This window comes from Macrosteles quadrilineatus, unplaced genomic scaffold (genome assembly GCF_028750875.1).
Source record: "Macrosteles quadrilineatus isolate MER2022 unplaced genomic scaffold, UCM_ALF_1.0 Scaffold_6__1_contigs__length_79288215, whole genome shotgun sequence".
NCBI classification, from domain to species: domain Eukaryota; kingdom Metazoa; phylum Arthropoda; class Insecta; order Hemiptera; family Cicadellidae; genus Macrosteles; species Macrosteles quadrilineatus.
The window spans coordinates 9702167-9719911 of record NW_026542599.1 but is presented as its reverse complement, the minus strand read 5'-3'; the positions used below and the strand labels follow the sequence as shown (position 1 = coordinate 9719911).

General features: G+C 30.4%; 1 protein-coding gene across 6 annotated transcripts in view; it reads right to left on the bottom strand.

The window, feature by feature from the left end:
• Positions 1-17745, bottom strand: part of LOC128996946 (neuronal acetylcholine receptor subunit alpha-7-like) — a 419574-nt gene that overhangs the window by 29818 nt on the left and 372011 nt on the right. For 4 of the 6 annotated variants that reach the window (XM_054422489.1, XM_054422493.1, XM_054422494.1 and 1 more), the window contains exons 3-4: positions 6506-6550; positions 4020-4129 (exon numbers count right to left, since the gene is read on the bottom strand). In XM_054422489.1, the coding sequence (XP_054278464.1) occupies positions 4020-4129; positions 6506-6550 (155 nt within the window). Of the gene's footprint in view, positions 1-4019; positions 4130-6505; positions 6551-7067; positions 7113-17745 lie in introns of all 6 variants that reach the window. The other 2 variants (XM_054422490.1, XM_054422492.1) reach the window with 1 other exon arrangement.

The window sequence follows — 17745 nt, the reverse complement described above, 5'->3', positions numbered from 1 at the left end:
TTTTTTGCAAATTAGATAGACCTAAATGTAATTGAATAAATTATTTTCAGTTAAGTGGTTGTCATCAAACAATATACTTTCGTCATCGTCGTGAGATGGAGTTTCAGAATAAAGTCTTCAGTATTCACAAAAACTGTAAGTTTGTTCTGTATAGTAAATAAGGATGGGTTCAGTCCTTTAGTTTCAGCAGGGCTATGCCAAATTTGACAATTCTAGGTTGTAAATTTGTGAGATAATGTGATCATCTGCCTGTCAGAGAATTTTCCTTTTTGTGAGTATTGAGATAAGATTATTAAATGAAATTATATAACTCATTACTATAATCATATTAAATGTTGTTGTAAACAATTTTGGGCGGAATCTAATAGAGTTAGCATTTTGTCAGTAGAGTACTAAATTAAAATTTAAAATGTAGAGGTAATTTGAGCTCTTACTATTTGACTTTCAATATATTCAAAAAACAAATTTAAATCATTAGAGACGGCAAGAAAGGATATAGTTGGGATTAACCAACGTCATTGTTATCCATCTCAAAACTTGAAACATTTTGACCAGTTTTAAGAATAGCTTAAAAATTAGTTGCATAATTCCGTAAACTTTCATAATTTTTCGTAAGGAATTAAAAAAGATGATCAATTCAGAACTTAAGTTCCTAAAAAACTACTTTAAACATATCGAACAATTCCCAATAGTTTTTTAGTGGAAGAAATATAAATTTAATATTATCTCCAACAACCTTGTTCCAAAAGGCTTGAAATAAAACCTTCCGTGCTATTTTTTTGTTAGCACGATTCTCCCTTAGTAAGTTTTATTTTAAGAGAATTTCCCTTCATGATAGCTGTCAAAGATCAACTGGTGAAATGCGAGTGACGTCATGATCGTTAAGAATGTTGAGGAAATCTAACACCAAAACAGGCGGGAAGAGGTCAGAAGGAACATGCATAATGATCGGAGAAGTACTGAAAAGTCTACAAAAACTCGTGTAAAATATCATCCAATCATAGTCTACATATTATGTTTATGTCAAAATTATATTCAGCACAAGCTGTTCTTAAATAGTGTTTTATACTTTTTCACCTATAAAGGCGTTAAAGCTGTTGTTTAGCTACAAACTCGTGAGAAATATATAGAAGATTAAACTTAAAACCCTCATTTAAATGTGCTTTTAAATTATATTATGTATGAATGAGATTTCAAAAGTAAAAGTAAGAATTTGTAATAAATTTATGGTGTAATAATTAATGAGTCTTTTATAGAAACATTTTTATTTTTTGCTGTAGTAAGTGATTATACGTTAAACGTTTTTTTTTATGGTCATTGATAGGCATTAAAAGTCACGTTATTCTTAAAATGGTATAAGCTCGATGAATCATAAGACTTTATTCACCTATATTAAAGAAAAATGATTTACAAATGCATTAAAATTCGCTTCAATTGTTCTATTTTAAGTTGCATCTTACAAAACTTAAAATCATCGTTAGAAAATTGCATCCAAACATTTCATGAATTAGGTAGTTAGGTATTAGTGTAAATACAGGGTGTCCCGGAACTCTCTACCAATATTTTAGGGCGTTGCTCCTGGGTAAGAAACATACCTAAATATCATATTTAAATTGTCCGGAAGTCCTTAGTTACTCACACAGCCACCATTTTGTTTTTTCCAGTTATTAATTTTTTTCTAAAAAATGGTTAAACATACGAAATGGAAACTTTGCACAAACATTAATGACAACTAGACAAAGCTACAAAAAAATTATGAAGATTTTTCAAATTCATAAAACAAAATGGCGACCATTTAAAATGTTGTTTCTTAAATAGCTCAAAAACCGTTGATTTTACCGCCATTTTGTTTTATGAATTTGAAAAATCGTCATAATTTTTTTGTAGCTTTGTCTAGTTGTCATAAATGTTTGTCCAAAGTTTCCATTTCGTATGTTTAACCATTCTTTAGAAAAAAATTAATAACTGAAAAAAACAAAATGGCGGCTGTGTGAGTAACTAAGGACTTCCGGACAATTTAAATATGATATTTAGGTTTGTTTCTTACCCAGGAGCAATGCCCTAAAATATTGGTAGAGAGTTCCGGGACACCCTGTATATAGCTTAAACATTAATAAGCTTAGTACCCTTTTAAGATAAAGTTATTTATTAATATAATGACCCAGTTTCGGCACTGATGCCATTTTAAAAGTTTTTTTTTCGAAAGCTGATCAGTATATTAATAAATAATTTCATGCTTAAGGGTACAGCAATTGGTTTATTAATGTTCAATCTTATGTTGTATAAAATAGTCCTAGTCCACTGTTTTTCAAACTTTAACCTATATTTTGCAAAGTAAAAGATATTTATCAAGATTTAAGAAACACCCATATTAGGAAATAGTACGGATTGGTCTGTCATTCAATAAAAGTACAATTCTTATTAAAGATTGTAAAAAAACATATCATAAGTATTCTTTCACTGTTAAACAAATTGATCAAAGTTCTGCAAAATGTAAAGGTTAAAATGTTTCCTGAACTTGGGAGTTTTACACAGTAAAATACACAAATTACATATATTAACTTCGGTGTAAAATTTGTGTAACGTAAATAGATTTTTAGTAAAATAAAAAAAAAAAAACATCTACCCTTAGTTATTTTCCACCTATAGTTATCTAGTGAAAATTATTTAACTTATTCTTCTTAACATAAGTATATTGAACTTACATAGTATTGTACAAATGGTTTATTTTTATTCTTTTCTATATGAAACGTAGAAGATCTTTTAGCTTAAAACAAATTTTAAGTACCAACAAATATACCAAAGAAATTCAATTTAATAAATGAACTAAATTAACATGAGTAATAAATTTTAATTTAAAATGTTAAAAATATTGAAACATTGTGTTTTAATGCGCATAGGCCAGCAATAAAAATGTCTTTAACAGCAGTTAGATTCGAAATCAATTATTATGTATAAATTAGATAATACCTGTATGTATTACAAACTCCAAGCTTATTTTAATAAATTTATCAAAAAAACTGAAGAAGATAAGAAATTATTTTATATAATTGTATTTTCAGAATATAAAATCAAATTCTTATGTTTTTTTTTAAATTGAGAGCCATTTTAAGAATACTTTTTCGGTACTAAAAACTACATTTTTCATTATTTCTTAAAGTGAAATTAATTAAATTAAAAAATAGTCTAGTTAAAATTTTAAAACAGTAAAATTTTTATGAAAAATTTGAAACTTAAAAATAAATAATTAAAACTACGATACTTTAATTTTAATGTTTAAGCATTTGCATTAAAGGAAGTTACGGAATAGGAACGTGAAGATAGGATCGAATGTGGGAAATGATAGTATTTGGAAGCTACGGACTATTTATTCGTTTTGATTAAGGGTTGTTTTTATCGGGGTTTATTCGCACCAAGAGGTTGAAACCTTAGTTTCGCCCCCACAATGCTGAAGTTGTCAGAACAACGTTAGCATCTGTCCGCCTCGAGGCGATTAGTGGTTAGTTGTGTTGATTAGTAGAGAGTAGAAATCTGAAAACATACTTGCCAAATGTTATTTATTTTGGACTACACTTTAACACATTTTGACCGTTTGCTGTAATATTTCAGTTTACGTTTTTAGTTTTGAATGTTTATCTGAAATATTACAACTGACGTGTTTGTTTAACGTTTTGTTTACAGTGTTTACATGTAGAAGCGAGGAGAGGAGTATTCGCATGCGGGAGGCGTGCAGGGCAGCAGTTTAGGTCCAAGCTTGTTTCTAGGCTAGCCACTGAATGTGCAACTCAGACTGATTTATATGTTTTTGAAAACACAAAAAAATTCAAAGTCTTATTCTATTAATATTGTTTTAGCATGTTTCCAAAAAAACACAAAAAAAATGAAATTGGTCTATAATTGTTAAAAGAATACTTTAAAACTCTTTTGGAATTTCGGAGGTTAAAATTACGTTTTTACTTTGTTAATATTTTTTGAATCACAGTTTTATAGTGCTCAACAAGCTGGGAAGGGTGGTTTACCTGTTATACATCAGCACGTCTGGTTTCCATATCCTGTGAGGTGGTATTCTTAAATCTTTGACGCCTCCGTATTCTGTAGAGTTCCACCTGAGATTGACATCGTTCCATTCCTAACAACACGAAAAAGTGTGAGAAATCTGGTAAAGAATATGGTAAAGTCCAAATTGAATTTGAAAAATATGTTTTTTACACAAAATATTATGCCTAGGCATACACGTTTGTTAAATCTGGATATTTTGATATTTTAAAGAATATATAATGCAAATTGAGCTCCTATTGCATCTATTGCAGCATATTAAAAATAATAAAGTCATCACGCATATGAATAGAAGATAAAATACAGTGTTCTATGTATTTAATCAAATAGTAATTGACACAAAATTTGATGAAACATTGTTTCAATTTAAATAAACAATTTCAAACCAAGCAAGTAATATTATAAATACCTTCATGAACTTACTTTACTAAAAAGTTTTTGCTATTTATCATAAACGTTTCATAGCTCTGAACAGGTGTTCATTTGAATCTTATAAATATCATTTTGCGATTAAAACATAAACATTCCTTAAAAAATATATTTTTAATAATAATTAATGGAGTGGACAGTTACTTAGGCATTAGTACAAAATAATATTGTATGTTTCTTACATAAGGAAATTTAGTTTTAAATATTAAAACAAAATCAGTTTTTATTCCAAAAATAATACTTCAAATTGTTTTAATTGATTTTTGTGCACACAAGTCAAACAATGCAAAACTGTTAAAATTAAAATCAACTCTAGTGTAAAAATGTAATGTTAGAACTACTTTTACATTCTGAACACAAAGACATTTCTCGTTATTTCGTAAGAATGCGCTTGCCAAATCTTCTAAATGTAAAATTAAAATTATTTTAGCCACTTACCTCATTCGGTATTGTCAAAAGAAATACACATCTAACAATCACAATCATTACAACACATATAAACGATCTTAGTGCTGCAATCTCTTAACATTGGTGCACGTTAGAACATTAGGAAATATTCACTCCAGTTATTCATCAGAAAGATTACAACAAACAGCTACCATGACCCAAAAATCTCTCCATATAACAAAGAAAGTGTTTTCATACATTTCATGATGTATATTGAATATGTTAAGGTGTTCTTAAGTATATAGTATATTGTGAAGATGTATGCAGCGTGAAAACAATTATATAAAGCAGACACAAATCAATAAAAAGTAGAGGAATGTGAATATGAAATAGTGATAATATTTCATTTTAATTTATGATTTACATCTTATAACTATGTACGAGATGATTACATAATTATTTGAGTAGCTAAATAAATTGACACAGTATTGGAATCAGTTTCAATGGTGATTTACAATAATAATTTTTTTTTTTCTTTGCATTTTAAGAGTTTTAAGCACTTTTATACAACGCTTAAAACAAAAGTAGCAACTCTTTATCTTTTTACTGACCAATAATGTTTGTGTTAAAAAGAATGAAAAGGGAAACTAATTTAAAACTTAGATTTAATTTCCAAGCGGGGGGAAACAAAGAAAGGCTTTACTGTTTTGAGGAGTATACTACTTTATGAAAAAAATCGCTATTAATTTTGTATAGGAAAATTATAAAAGTGAAATATATTAAAGTTTGAATTTATAAATATATTAAAAATTACAATTTGAACTAACTAGAAACATAAATTTTAAGGTAAAACGGAATAGCAATTCTAATTGAAACAAGAGCAAATCATTGAAATATAGTTAACTGCAACACAATATTTTTAATTAAACGCTCATTTCACAAGAGTTGTATACTTTTGTAAAAATTAGGTTACGGAATGATCGTTTTGACAACCAACTCAAATGAATAATACCTAACAAATACAACTTTTTTGAAAAGTAAAGAATTGGTCCGTACTTTAAATATAATTTACGTAAAATATTGACGTTTATTCCGCCTTTATTCTTTATTCTGTGATTTATCAGGTTGGTTTAGAAAGTGGTTTGAGTGTAAAGTGTAGAAGAGAACTACAACAACACAGTCGTGACGTCATCAAAGCTGGGAGTCATGCATCAGGTCCATGCTCGAAGATCAACTCTCATCGGTTTACGTGTTGTTTAGTAAGTCTTTTATCATGTAGATGTTAGGTTCTGCAGGTTTATTGTGACGACTGAGGGGTGTTTAGTCAGTTTAGGGGGTGATTCTCTGCCCGAATGAGGGGAGGAAGCATGCCCGGGTACATACAGCTAGAGAGAAAAAAAACAAACAGATCCCAGACGTGTCGGGGTATTTAGATGTGTTTTATTAAATTTAAACACAATTTAAATTCAACAGTTTAGGAATATTTAAGTAGATTATTTTTATTTTTCGTTTTAAAACAACTCAAGTGTTAAGTCCCAGCAGTTTATATCTGGGCATCGTATTTGTTTTTTCCTCTGTTGCGACAGTAATTTATTAGTTTTTATTAAAGTTTATAGTTTATTGATCGACTTACCAGTTTTAACCAAATGTTTGTTATTAGTAGCTGATTCTTCTCATCCTATCAAATCCATGCACAAAAAACAATGCGATTAATAAAGGGGCACACCAACATAGTCACATTCTGGACGGCGAACCGCGGCAGCCCCCGCGGTATCCAAACATAAAATTTTCATCAAAGACTCCACAAAAATGTTATTGACAATTAAAAGGTGTAATTGTTTTAAATTAAAACAACTGTGACATTACAGGGGAATAAAATACTCATTGTAGATTTGTCTTGTAAGAATATGAAAATTGAGAATATGAAACAATTTCAAAACTGACGCCTAAAGTCTCTGCCGAAGCTCTGTCTTCAAACGTGATTGTGACAAGAAAGTTGGTGTGCTCAATTGACTCCAAGCCTGTGGTACTAACGACTAGTATATATATATATATATAGTACTGTGTGGACTGCCGCGTTCCCTCGACCTTGCATACACTAAGACATATTACACATCCACATTGGTACGACTGTACCACGCTCTGTGGCTGAAAGCAAGAACTAATGCCTTGCCCACATCTTTCAACACACTTACCAAGTTTAACCACGCGTTTGTGGTTACTATTTGATTCTTTTCGTCCTGAAAATCAATTATTTCCGGGATAAATCACTAACATTTTAGAACCACATAAAAGGCATTCGTATTCTAAGCTCAAAATAACAGTAAAAAGATCTGGATGCGAAAAAATGACGGGATTTTTTAAATTTGGTGTACTCGAAAGAAAGGTGACAATGAGAGTTTCTTTAAAATTGGAGAAATGGGAATGGCTGTTGTTTGACCCATTGTTGGTGCTAAATTAGTAATAACAATTTTTTTCAACCGAACAAATATTCTCGATTCTACGATTTTGTCTTCGTTGGATATAAATATAACTTAAGTGTGGATTTATATCTTGGATAACACAATCTGCTTAAAAATCATATATAGAAATATAACAAAATCCCTAGAATACCAAATATATATAAGAATTAAGAAATCATATCGTCAAAAACAAGGTTGTATACCTTAATCATATTTTTTAATTTGAATACTATATATTTCATAATTTAATATCACATAATTGGTGAGGGTAGAAATTAAACCCAATATACCCAATATACTTAGTTTAAAATAGGCGACTCGATTTATATAGAAAGAAAAAACTTGCGCATCACAAAGTATGAAATGAAAACACGAAGATATAAAGTGTACTTTATCAATATTCTTTGTTACAGCTGTAGTACTTATGATATTTTTTAGTAAATTGTACACGGACAAAAGGAAACCAAGCAAACTGGAAACAGTCTCAAGCACTCGTATTATTTACTCGGTTTATTCAGGGATTTGTTTGAAAAAGTGGAGATGAAAACGGCTGACCACCGAAATGTGATGCAGAAGACGAAGCAAGCAAGATTGATCGGCGAGACGCCTGCAGATCAGCTTGATGAATAGTGTGGCTCAAAGATGGCGTCGCTAGTCTGGGCACGTTCTGACAAGAACACGCTTCCACGCGCTCGAGCCTTGCAGGCCCGAACATGTCCGAACACGTTTTAGCATGCTGGCCCACGTGGCTGTAATTTTTGAGATTTTGAATTTTTGTGAAGAGCATCAGTACCATATACATGTGCATTTTAAAATTAAGTTTGAATGCTCTTACGAAATGGTTTGTTCACTCTCTACAACTTAGGTAGGTTCAGAATATTATTCTAAGATATTTTAGGTCAATAAATCAATGACAAATCATTCTGATAGAAAAATGTAACTAAAAGGGCTTGGTTAATGTGCTTTGGAAGACTTTTTCTTTTAGGCTTATTTGTTCAAATTTGAAACTTAGGCTACATTGTGCAACAGCTTTTCCAGTAGTTGTTTGTATTGGATAGGGAATTTACCTTACTATTATTGTCAAACTTTCAGTTAATTATTTCAATTCAGTAGTGTTGTGAATGACTTTTGTTTACAGAATAGTCAATAGTCAAATACGTATCAAACAATTATGGTAAAACTTCAGCATGTTTTCTCAACAATGGTTTGAAAATGAACACCTTACATGGACGGCCGCAGTGCTATCGGCACTTCAGAGCAGACAAAGAATTATATAAGTGAAGGAAATCTTAAAAACAAAAAAAATAAAATAAAAAAAATATCTTCCTCAGTTGTAAATCGCAAGACCAATAAATTCTTGGATTTCTCTAACGTTGTTATACGCTAGTAAAAAATTACGATTTTAACCGATCAGATGATTTACAATATTATAAAAAGTGGCTATAAATACATTTTCACAAAAACCTATCAGAAAGTATTTAAACACAATAAACTTAACAATTAGCATTAGTGCTGGGTGAATCGTCAGCATGCTCGGGTGACTTACAATCTAACAAAACACGATCACATAGTGAAAGCAAAATGTGCTTGTGAAGCGAGTGTTGGAAGAGTTTCTTGTTGGTTTTCTGCACAGCTGATGTTAAATGCGGCGTTAGACTCCATCACATCCTCCAGTGACAAAACATAGACCTCAAATGCTGTGATTTTATGCCAATCCTCCAACAACTTACCAAATTCAACCAAGCGTTTGAAGTAACAATTTGGTTCCTTTCATCCTGAAATGAATTTTTAGCGAAACCCAATTACTACTTGTATAACAAAATTTTGTCCCCGGATTTTTTAGAGTTTAGTATTTTTGAATTTGTCTTTTATTTGTTTTAGTTGTGGTGATTTTTAGGGGACTTTAAATACTTTTAAATCGGTTATTATTTGTTTGGTTAGAACAGTTTAGTTTTACTTTTGTTATTTTTATACATTTAAACACTATACCGATATATGATATAAACCCTTGCACAAAATAAACACATTTTACAGTTCATCTAGATAAATTAAAGTCGTGACCACCCATAAGGTGACAAAAGTAATATTTGATTAGTATACACTGTTCAAGTTTAATATTTAAAAGTAGGCCTATATTAACCAACTTCTTACAAAATACAATAAATACTTTTTCCATCATTTCCAATTGTTAGTTGAACTTTTGTACAATATCCAATAAACATTGTGCTCCTTATTGCGGTTAGGTATTCAAACCATACGCAGTGTCAATTTGCTGTAACTTTGGAGTTTAAAGACAAACTTTATAAAAAGTTTACTCACCCCACACCTAATCAAACGTTATAAATACAGTTTATGTTTTCACACGATTTTTCTTTTTGTTGTGCGTAGTGATAGTTTCGAATATTTAGATAAAGAAACGAAAAGACCTGAACACTAGGTTAGATTTTGCCCTTACAAGTGCTGCTTTAGCGGAAAACCCCGGAACTATTTCGTGGTAGTTCGCCCGTTCTCCCAGCGTCTGCAGCACTGTACCATTCCGTATCGATCCAAGCGAGCATTTCATCACTTTAACACTTTCATTCAAAGTGAAACGAGGTAGCTAACGAATTAATGTGCAATAGGTTAATATTGTTTTTATGGTGGCAGAGATTTTTCTTGACGTATTTGTATGAAATAACCAATTTTATCTTTTGATTATTTGTTATCACTCCAAATCCATGGGGACATATTAGAACTAACTACAAAAATGCCATTCTAATTACAAGGATACGTTTATAAAGTTAACGTTAATGGACACATTAAATTACTTGGTATTACTTAAATCCAGTAAATTGAATCAACATAATGATATTTACGGTTTGAACAAGTAATTTGAATAAAACTTACATCCAATGAGTAATTTAATTAAAATATGGGGTCTACATGATACTACATAAGCTATTCTTGATATTATTAAAATTCCATTCTACACAAATAATTATATTAAGAATTAAAATATAGTTTTGGAAATTTATGTGATAATACTCTTTATTTGTATATATCTCAACAATGTAAACATATGATTAGGCTGATCTTTAAAATTTTATAATGTATAATGTACTTTTTATATTAAAAGACAACAATGTTTTGGTCAACAGGATGACTAAGCTACAATCGTCGTTTGGTGGAATTTATTAATATTTTTGATTTATATTTTAGTCTGAATTCAAGCAACGACTTTTGTTTGAAATAATTCAGTTATTCACTGCTATTAAATTACTTGGAAGAATATTTTCCATACAATAAGTATAATAAAGGTATCAATAAGTATAATAAAGGTATCAATAAGTATAATAAAGGTTTATTTGATCATAAGTAATTATGATAAAAGTACTTCATCCGACACGTCTAGATGTGTACTTACACTGCAATCATCCTTATATATAATACGTGAAGGCGATTTCTACGAAACACTACTCCTCCGTTGATAATGGATGGATTTTACAAACAATGTGTGAAATTAAAGTATTTTTTGTGTAGACGCCCCCTTTCACCAATTCCTGTAATAAAAGTCCTCGGGCTTCGCCCCACAGGCCATCAAAATCCCAATGTATTTCTTGTGAAGAAAAGATTTGGTTTACTTAATCAGACGAAAATCTTTTATTAATTACAGCTGTTCATAGTAAACACATGATACACACAAGAGCCTTCGTTTTTAGAGTGAGTTCGTTTTCAGTTTCGATTACTAGAGTGGAGTGATTCATTTCATTATCCTAAAGTTGACTCTTTTAAGTCATCGGAAATTATGACTGTTATTCGTTTTGAAACTGTAATACTTTGCAATTGCTCGAATTCGAGCAAAAAGATCACTAGTATAAAAATGATACTTGTCAAGTCATAAGGCTTCTTCGGAGACTAAGAAGATCGATATGACATCCTTGTTTGGATATCCTTATTTGACAATTGATTTGTTCCGTAACTTTCGTGGGCCAACGATATAGAAACAAGGACGCCATTTTGACTCTTTCAATATGCGAAAGAACCTCAAGAACATTGTGACTAATTGAGATAAAATACTATTGCCATTTTAGCACCTGTTATGTGTACTACCGACTTAAATGTTTACAGAATAATTTTATAAATTCTGTAAAAAGTGTTAGTCGCCAAATTTATCACTTGTAAAATGAAAAAGGTTCATTTAAGTTGGTAGTAGGTTGGCAGGGAGCTGGTCCTCACTGATAAACAGATGACCATGGTCTAAGAGGTTTACTTTACTACAATTAAGTTTAGTTACTTAGTAACACGATTTCGTTAAAGTAACGTTGTTAAACCTGAGTTTACCTTCGTGAAATTGTGTTTTACTTTGATCGAAGTAAGTAGTGTCTTAGAAAAATCTTTGAATTGCGAAAGCTCTTGAAGATTCGTGAGCTTACCTACGATATTGTTGTTAAATCACGAAAACTATAAAAAAATGAATTGAAGTGAAATGAACTAACTTGTGATTGACCTTTTTATAACATCAACTACAACATTACAACATCAGTGAACTTTTCAAAAAGTAATCTATATATTAATAGGCAAACATGTTTCTTTGAAACCTTTTTTCCCAGCTCGTGTGTATCGCAGGGAAAATCTACGCATACTGTTATAAAGATATTTTCCGGTAGATGTTCAGAATCCCTTTATAAATTAAAATAGGCTAAAAAGCACAGAAAATGAATTTAACTTAAAAAAATTGACATGGGCCTTATGGGTTGCTTTGCTGGTGACGAAATAACAACAAAATCAAAACAAATGGAAGAAATTGTAATCACATGTTTTATTTGCGTGGGGTGAAAATAGAGAAGTCTGTACATTACATATTTTTGGTCGAGTTTTCGATCGATGGACGACCTCTAGTATCCTACACTTTACTATTCAATACGGAAAACAAACAGCAGTTATTTGAATTATATGATTCGGAATTTCAAAATGATGCGGAAAAAAATTCAGTCGAGCTCCGAAAATCTTTGAACTCTTTTCATCTCCATAAGCTTCCTTTGAACCAGCATTAATTTACATTAGTACTTTATTAACGTATTGATAAAAATACCCCCGCCGCAGCAAACCTGCCGACTAAGCGAATTTCCATTTGTCTGAATTGATTTTCAGTTAAATATATTTTAATAAAATTAGGTTTAACGAGTACCTAGGTTTGCTGCTACAAGGAAACTAATAAAGTGTGTTTTTGAGTAAAATATTGATAGCTTAGTACAAAATAAATAAATTTGCCAAGTTTGATCAAAATATATCCATAAACAAGCAACCTACAACATTTGACAATATTCTCCATAAGAATAACATGGGAATTTTAAATTTACAATTTTTTTAATTTTCTCCGTTACTAATAATTAAACAAAAATACTTTTATATACTAAATTATTTGTTTTTTTAAGCTCTTCAAAAAGGTCTAATGAGAAATCGGGAAATTTTGTGTTTTGAGGGTCAAAAGTGAGACAAACCAATTTTTACCCCATAAAACCCCCCGTAAAGCCCCGTTCCCATGGTCCGATCGTGCTGGTTCGCGAACTCATTCAAGTTTATCCCGCTTTACACTTTTAAACCAAATTTCATCAAAATCGGACAAAAATTACTCAAGTTATCGCGTTCACGGACGTATATATATGTCTATATATATATATATATACATATATAAAAATTTGAACGAATGGTGTTTTTGGCCTCTGGGGACATCAAAATGAAAAAGTAAATCGGTCCCGGGTCTAGGTCTTACCGTGCCACCTACGGTAATAGCTACTTCCCTATAGGGAAATTCGCTAATAACCTTAAATCAAATATACTTGGTTGAATCAAATAGAAATTACCTGTTCAAATAATTATAAAAACATAAACCACAGAATCATCCAACACGAATCTATCAAAGAAAGTAGAGGTCAGATACATTAAACTTAAGGGAGTATAATTAGTTAAACAAATTTAAGTAACGCGGGAATGATTAATGTTTACACTCAAATGTTTACTTCGCAACTAACTATTTCTCTTGACTGAAGGTACACTGTTGTATCGAGTAGCGCAGATACAACACGCCTGTTTGTCCTGATAATTACTTTCAAGTAGAGGTGAAAAATGGCGGGGAATACTGTCAGTTTGTAATCGCGATCAGAACACCTGTTTGATATTTTCTTGTGGTCATGCCGTTGTGTATTTGCTCATTTACACTAGGTAGCACAGTAGTAAAACATAGATTTAAACAATTATGTTCTGTTGAGTATATAAGAATTTGCTGAGATCTTTGGCACGCTACAAAAATCCATAATGTATGTATGCAACTGTATAGGCTTTTAAAGTTTATAGTTATTTTCGAAATTTTTAGCGTAACCATGAAACATACAAAACGCTTCAATTTGATTGTTTTTTCAACTTCACAAAATTTTTTTGAAAGAAATTGCAAAGTTTTGTAATTCTCGGATAAGGATACACAATAAGGATAACAACTTTTCCCCCCGTAATACACGGGGTTTACATATAAATAAATTTATATATGATCAAATACCAAGCTGATGGTGATATTTGCTTTTGAAGACATCAAAACTATAAAAGTAAATCCATCCTGGGCCCAGGTATTATTATGAGACCTGCGGTAATAGGTTATTCCCTGTATGGGAAATTTACTAAAACGTCAAGTGAGTAGATTGTAAACACGCGTGTTCGTAATAAAATATTACAATGTCTTTTAAAACATAAAAATTGTATCAGTCATTAGTAAAACTAGACAATGGTCTTACTATGTTTTACAAAATATCATTTTTGTTTCTTGAATCTTTTAGGTAGTCACTTGAGGAACACAATCTTTTCAAATATCTCCTGTGATTTAACAAAACTACCAAAACGTTTATACTTGATAGAAAACAGAAGACATGTTGTCAGAGTGTCTATTAATAATTCAGATCTGTTTGGAAACTTCAGCCAAATCCCAAGTGCAAGACAGATGTTAGCACATCGTATTGGTATTGAACATGGGAAGTTGTTGTTAACCCAAATATACAGGATAAATACAAGGTTTATTTACAGCTCATGATGTGAATGTATCGAACCAATAAATTAATAGTTCCCCGAGCTATTAAGGCAATTGATAAATAAAGAATGTAGGTCAAAACTAAATAAAAAAAAAATATCAAACCAAACCACAATAATAGTGACCGCAATAAAAAAAACATAAAAAGTAATAATTAAAATGTTTAGCTTTATTTTTAGAAAGATTTTTCTGGCAGATACGTGGTAAGAGGAACTATGATACATGAATTTTATGGGAAAAATCACAAAGTTACAATAACTGTTAAATCGTAATTTTTACAGCATTGAGGGTTGTACCAATTTAATTAAGGTAAAAGGACTTTGACATACTAAATGTGCATAAAAATCGTGAAAGTAGTTTTGGTGATCAATATGATTTTTGTTATTTTATAGATTTTTTTCTGAGGATATCACTATTAAAAATCTGAATTTAAGGTGATTCCCTACTGAAATCGGTAAAATAATTAATTATTTTAACTTATTTTTACTTTGTAACAGGCTTTTATACTTAAGCCGTATAAAAAAATTTCATATTAAAAAAGTTGTTTATACCCGTCCTTAAAGTGGTGTTTATCGGGTTTCAAGGACGATTTTCAAATTTTATATTTAAAGAAAACTTTGAAAATGTTATAGTAATGTTCAGCATAAAATTCAATTTAATATTGCCTATTTTATTGTATTATAGAAACATTTTATATGTTTTAAATATTTTTAGAAATTTATTAGATTTTTGTTAATTTATAAATGAAAATGTATTTTACCAAATGGAGGGCCATAACATAAAAGGACTACTAAATCTCAATCAAAATAGTAAACGCCTTTTTAATAAATAAAAATATGATTTTCCGTTATTTTATCGATCTTTCTGGGAAACTCACAATAAAAAAACGGAATTTAATAATATTTGAATCATTTAAGCCTAGTCAGCTAGGTAGTTTTTGCATTATTCTAAAAAAAAGACACAGAAAATGGAATTCTGATAGATAAAAAATATATGCCGTAAATACGATAAAAAACGATACAATTGTGTTCCATTAACTTAAGTCTGTAGTCTATTAAAATTTGTAAGATCTACTTAATATTGTAGTCCAGTTTCTATAACATATAAATTAAAGCCTGAATTTATATGTTACAGACACTTTAAATACGACTATAAGAATGCAGTTTCATTTTCCAGCAGTGGTAAATATATATATATATATATATATATATATATATCATCTAATAGATCTATTGACGAGTTGAGGCCAGTATAATATAATTTTAATATCCGCCATCCCACCACAGATGGCTCCATTTGCAGCTGATCACGCCGGGTTATGTTGCGGCTCTCGTCTATTTCCCCGGGGGTTCGTTGATGATAGCTCCCGAATAATCACTTGTAAGGTTAAATTACTTGGGAGTTAACAATCAGTCTAGGAATGCACTTTTTGTTAAAGTATTGCTGCTCCGAATGACTTATACAAAATTTGGTATATCGATAATTTATAAATAAAAACTTAAATTCGACGTTTTTAAACGCACTAAAAAGTATGAAATAGTTTATAAATATGTGGAGAGGATAAATACTTGTAAGATTAAGATCGAAAAAAGTGGGGATTTTCTTTCTGCTAAACCTCAATTAGAAATTATAGATTTAAATCATACGAATAGCTGATGTACTTTGTGAATTTGTTTGTTTCCTATCGATAGCTACCCTCTCTTTATTATTGTCTATTACAAGTATTTATTCTCTCCACATATTTATGAATTATTTTCTACTATTTAATGTGTTTAAAACGTGGTATTTTAAAAAGTGTTTTTATAAATTATTTTATATTTTTTGTCTTTATAATGTCTTTATATTGTCTTTCAAGTTTCAAGTTCATCGGGAAGTTAGTTTAAAACCGATTGCAAAATTTTTACAGAACGGACAAGAAAGCCGTTTTGAAAAAAATAATAAAAAAATATAAAAACGTGTTAAAACTACCTTTGGCCTACCTTTTTAATGTTCAATTTGCTAGGTACATATTGTGGAAATATCTGTCTTGCACTAGGGTTTAGTCTGAAGTTTCCGCATAGACCTGAATTAATAATAGACATTGTGTCGTCTTGCCTTCTGTTTGTTGACCCAGTGTTTTATCACGTCATAAAATGGCGTTTTTTAAATAGAAAAAGTAATAAATTAAAAGCTATGAAACAGTTGCTAATTTTCGTTTTTATAGTGCACGTTTGTAGGATTGAGAAAAATACTGACATGAAAGTAAAAAAAAAATGAATAACAAAAAGTGAGATTTATATAGATTTGGTTGAATTTCGAATTACAGCATCTATCGTCATTTTTTTAATTTTAAAAGGTTATTAAAGCCTATGGTTGAATATGCAAACCATATATTGGTTTATCATAGCTCAACATGATTCAAACGCTTTTTTCAAATGATCTAAAATACCTCAAATTATCTAAGTAATTATCAATGCTCTGAAGAGAGGATCTTGTTTTAGTAATACACTATTATAGTTTCATACTTGTATATACCTAAGGGGACAAATGAACATCAAAGGAGTGTTTTGAGGAATCTACCAACATCAGCAGATGACATGGCCCTTTGAAATATAATATAGACTTTGGTTGTCTGAAACTACAAGAGAGTAATATAATAGAGGATTGTAATAAGGTCTTCAAATCAGGTATTATAAACCTCGTTTGAAACTATTTCCTTTTTACATAAAACTGTTCAATAAGTAGTAAGTACTATGCTTTATTCTAAAATCTCGTAATACAATTTAGGGGTGGTCATAAATTATGAAATTAAAAATATTTACAGATGGTTGCCAATAAAACAATTACATTAAATTTAAATTTAACGGAAGTGAAAAATTCAAATCTGGCGCTTGATTGTTGAGATAATTAGTCAGAGAATTTAATTGAATTCGTGCTCCTAAATGGAGAGCGTGCATTTGCATGTCTTCCCTCTCTTTTGAACCGCCTCACGATTCTGGCGGGGAATTACTGGTAAAAACAGCCTGAACTTATAGTTATTAAAATGTTTTATTAAATACATGAGTTATGGGAAGTCTCGATAATCTGTGGACAAAAATAAAAACTTATTTTAACTCGTGCTTTCTTTAGGGTGTGTGTACGACAGACGACTCAACAAAGCCCAAAGGATTGAGATTGTGTTCGACCAAATGAGTCAACTTGAGTAGAAACTTAAACAACTTCATATTAGTTATTAGTTCTTATTGCACGTTGGACCTCGACACCGGTTATACCTAATGATTACAGCACGATTTGTTGTATTGTAGCTAACTAGGCTGTATTTTTGTAAGAAACAAAGCCTGTAACTGTATGAATAGATTATGCAATGGTTTTATCCGT